The sequence below is a fragment of the Dendroctonus ponderosae genome, unplaced genomic scaffold (genome assembly GCF_020466585.1).
Source record: "Dendroctonus ponderosae isolate FM_Combo_2020 unplaced genomic scaffold, Dpon_F_20191213v2 Dpon_F_20191213_9, whole genome shotgun sequence".
Taxonomy (NCBI): domain Eukaryota; kingdom Metazoa; phylum Arthropoda; class Insecta; order Coleoptera; family Curculionidae; genus Dendroctonus; species Dendroctonus ponderosae.
In genome coordinates this window covers 3,720,278-3,723,376 of record NW_026019116.1, presented here as the reverse complement: position 1 = coordinate 3,723,376, position 3,099 = coordinate 3,720,278, and the positions used below count along the sequence as shown (strand labels likewise).

Below are 3,099 nucleotides of genomic sequence, written 5' to 3'. Positions count from 1 at the left end.
CTGTAATAAAAGACGTGTGGAAATTCTGTCTTTTTTAAAGACAACAATTTTTGTAGACGAATTACCCAAAAAGAAGTTTGTAAAAAAAATGAGTCCGCCTCAACAATATAGAACCTAACTACAACTTAAGTTTTTATGTTTAACCGTTTTAAAGAAAAACAGCAAAAACTAATATTTTTCGCCATTTTGGAGATCAAATATGATACCTCAAATTAAAAAATTGTCAGGAAGACCCCTCTAAAATGACTAGGAGAACACGTTGTTCAAATATTTCAACATATTTATGGAACACCCTGTATAACTGCAGTTCTTCAATAATATTAAAAAATTGGAAACCCGAATTGTTTGCGATTTCCGATGGCATGCGCTCGAACCCAAGCAACGCATTGTTTGTATCGAGGGAGAAAATCGAAACTGTTTGTGCTGGGGTCGCTTGAAAGTGCACAACAATGGCATCCGCAGACATTCTGGACCTTTCAAAGTCACTGGAAAGCAGCGAATTGCCAAACGACATGCCAAACACCGATCTGGATAAAGCGCTAAAATTTAAGAACGACCTGCGACTGACCACCCCGAAACCAGTCCTTCATATTGGATCATCCACAGAGGTATGAATTGATACAAACAGGCGACTTTTGGTCAGATGGTGCATTATTTACCACCGATTGCAGTTTCGGCGACAGCCATCCGCAGTGCCGAAGACTCCGTATAAACCGAGAACAGGGTATAGCAGGGCCGGGACTGGGTTCGTTCCGACGACCAATTTTAAAAAGCCCGGTTCTGGAAAGCCGCTTACTGGATTCAGGCCCCCCACTAGCCTGGATGGGGTCAGCAGGCCCATGACAGCCGTTAGGGGGGCTGGATACACTTCAGGAGGCAGTAAGCCATTCGACCCCCTCAACCAAGGGGCTAGCGTGCAAACGCCTCCTTTAGAATTGCAGAAAGACGACTCGTAGGTAGCGTTTCATTTAGCCGATATAATATATATACAGGGTTATTCACGCTATACGGCACGGACGTTTGCGCCTAGCCCGTTTGTTTTTTGCAAAGTATTATTTGATGAATCCACAAACGCCTATCGGGTGCACATTTTAAAAATATTTTTGTAATGTACAGAGTGTCCCAAAAGTCCCAAAAGTATCAAAGTTGTGTTTTTCTAAATGAAATACCCTATATATTACCTAATGAAATAATGAAATACCCTATACAGTTGGATTCTCTGAGCAAAATAAGTGTTTGTTTTAATACGATTTATAATGCCTAATTCTAAAGGTTTTTTAAATAATTCGAATTTAATCAAAATATAATATTATTTTCATGTGTCAAATACTTGCGAATTATTTAAGTTATGTAAACGTAATTCGTAGTGTGGTGTAACAAGAAATCATATGGCTATAACTTGATTAGTTTAAATACAACCCCATATTTTTTAGCTTACCAGGAAATGCAATTTTTAATTACCTATCGAATGGTACTTGGATGTTGATAACTAAATTTTTGCCTTTTTACAAAATAAACCAAATAATGGTTCTGTGCACCATTTGCTGTTTTTTTAAATTAAAAGGTTAAATAACATATCAACCATAACATAATACAAAGGCAAATTATCTATAACAAATGTTCGAAATGTTGACCGTCCATTTCCAGGCACTTGTAAATTATTTTTTCAAAACCACTGCTAACTCTGGACAACATTTGCGGAGTTACAGTTTTAAAAGCGTCTCTTATGCGTGTTTTCATATCGTGTGAAGTTGTCGGAAGCGTATGGTAGATAATTCCTTTTATGTACCCCCACAAAAAGAAATCTAGTGGAGTTAAGTCCGGAGATCTGGGAGGCCAATTTTGAAACCCATTTCTGCCAATCCACCTGTTTTGAAAGTTGACACTTAAAAATTGCCGAACTTCGCAGTGTTAATGAGGCGGAGCTCCATCCAATTGAAGCCACATGTTGGTTCTAATATTAAAAGGGACTTCCTCTTTCTAATCATATTGAGAGATGGTTTATTAGAAACTGGAGAAACATCAAACCATTTAGATGTCCTTCACAAAAATAGGGTCCAATTAAATATTGGCCCAGTATTCCACCCCACACATTAACTGGCCACCTATTTTGATTTTTCATGATCCGGTATGCGCGTGGATTCGTATCAGAATAATAATGAAAGTTGTGTCTATTCACGAGACCATTGTTATGAAAAGTACATTCATCACTAAATAACACATTTTCGAAAAACTTTTCATTTTCTGCCACTTTTTCTAACACATGCAAAACTCAGTTTCGGCTTCGGTTCTCAAAGTCGTTTCCATCAAGTTCTTGGCAAAGCTGAATTTTATAAGGATAAAAGTTCTGCTTTTTGATAATTCGGGAAATACTTGATTGACTAATGTTAGTACTTTTGGATATTAGATTTTGACTAAGATTGGGATTTTCGATAAGTGAACCGATTATCGTGAAAACATTTTCTTCATTTTCAGTGACAGATTTCCTTGTAATGGGTTTTTTATAATTGACACTCCCAGTTTCCTCAAATTGGTGTAATAAACGCTTAAAAACTGTTGGCTTAGGATGATTTCTTTCAGGAAACTTTTGAGCATAAACTCGAGAAGCCAATATACAATTTTTATGACATTCTCCAAGGGTGAAAATCATGTCAATACGCTCTTCTCTTGGATAATTCTTCATTTTCACTTAGCAACACAATAATAATATTGAAATAACGACCAACTCGTCTACAATTACAAAAAACAATACCACTCTAGCTATCAAAAAGAGACTTTGCAGTCTAAACTGAAAAATAAAGTAAATGATTTGACATGTGTAAATGGCATAGGCAACTTATATCCATTGGAACCTTAAATTAAACAACACCAAATGGTGCACAGAACGGCTATTTGACGTATTTTGTAAAAGGCAAAAACTTAGCTATTAACATCCTAATACCATTCGATAGGTAATTAAAAATTGCATTTCCTGGTAAGTTAAAAAATATAGGGTTGCGTTTAAATTAATCAAGTTAGAGCCACTTAAAGTTCTTATTTGATTAGTTTAAATTTGTGGACACCCTGTATAACATGGTAAGTTTATTATCATCGGGATAT

General features: G+C 36.2%; 1 protein-coding gene across 3 annotated transcripts in view; it reads left to right on the top strand.

Annotated features, from left to right (window-relative positions):
• Positions 1-275: 275 nt before the first annotated feature.
• LOC109535912 (intraflagellar transport protein 88 homolog) overlaps positions 276-3,099 on the top strand; it is a 19,530-nt gene continuing 16,706 nt past the window's right edge. Inside the window, exons 1-2 of one of the 3 annotated variants that reach the window (XM_048669859.1) lie at positions 276-608; positions 672-952. In XM_048669859.1, the coding sequence (XP_048525816.1) occupies positions 450-608; positions 672-952 (440 nt within the window). In that variant the 5' untranslated portion in view covers positions 276-449. Of the gene's footprint in view, positions 609-671; positions 957-3,099 lie in introns of those variants that run through there. The other 2 variants (XM_048669857.1, XM_048669858.1) reach the window with 2 other exon arrangements.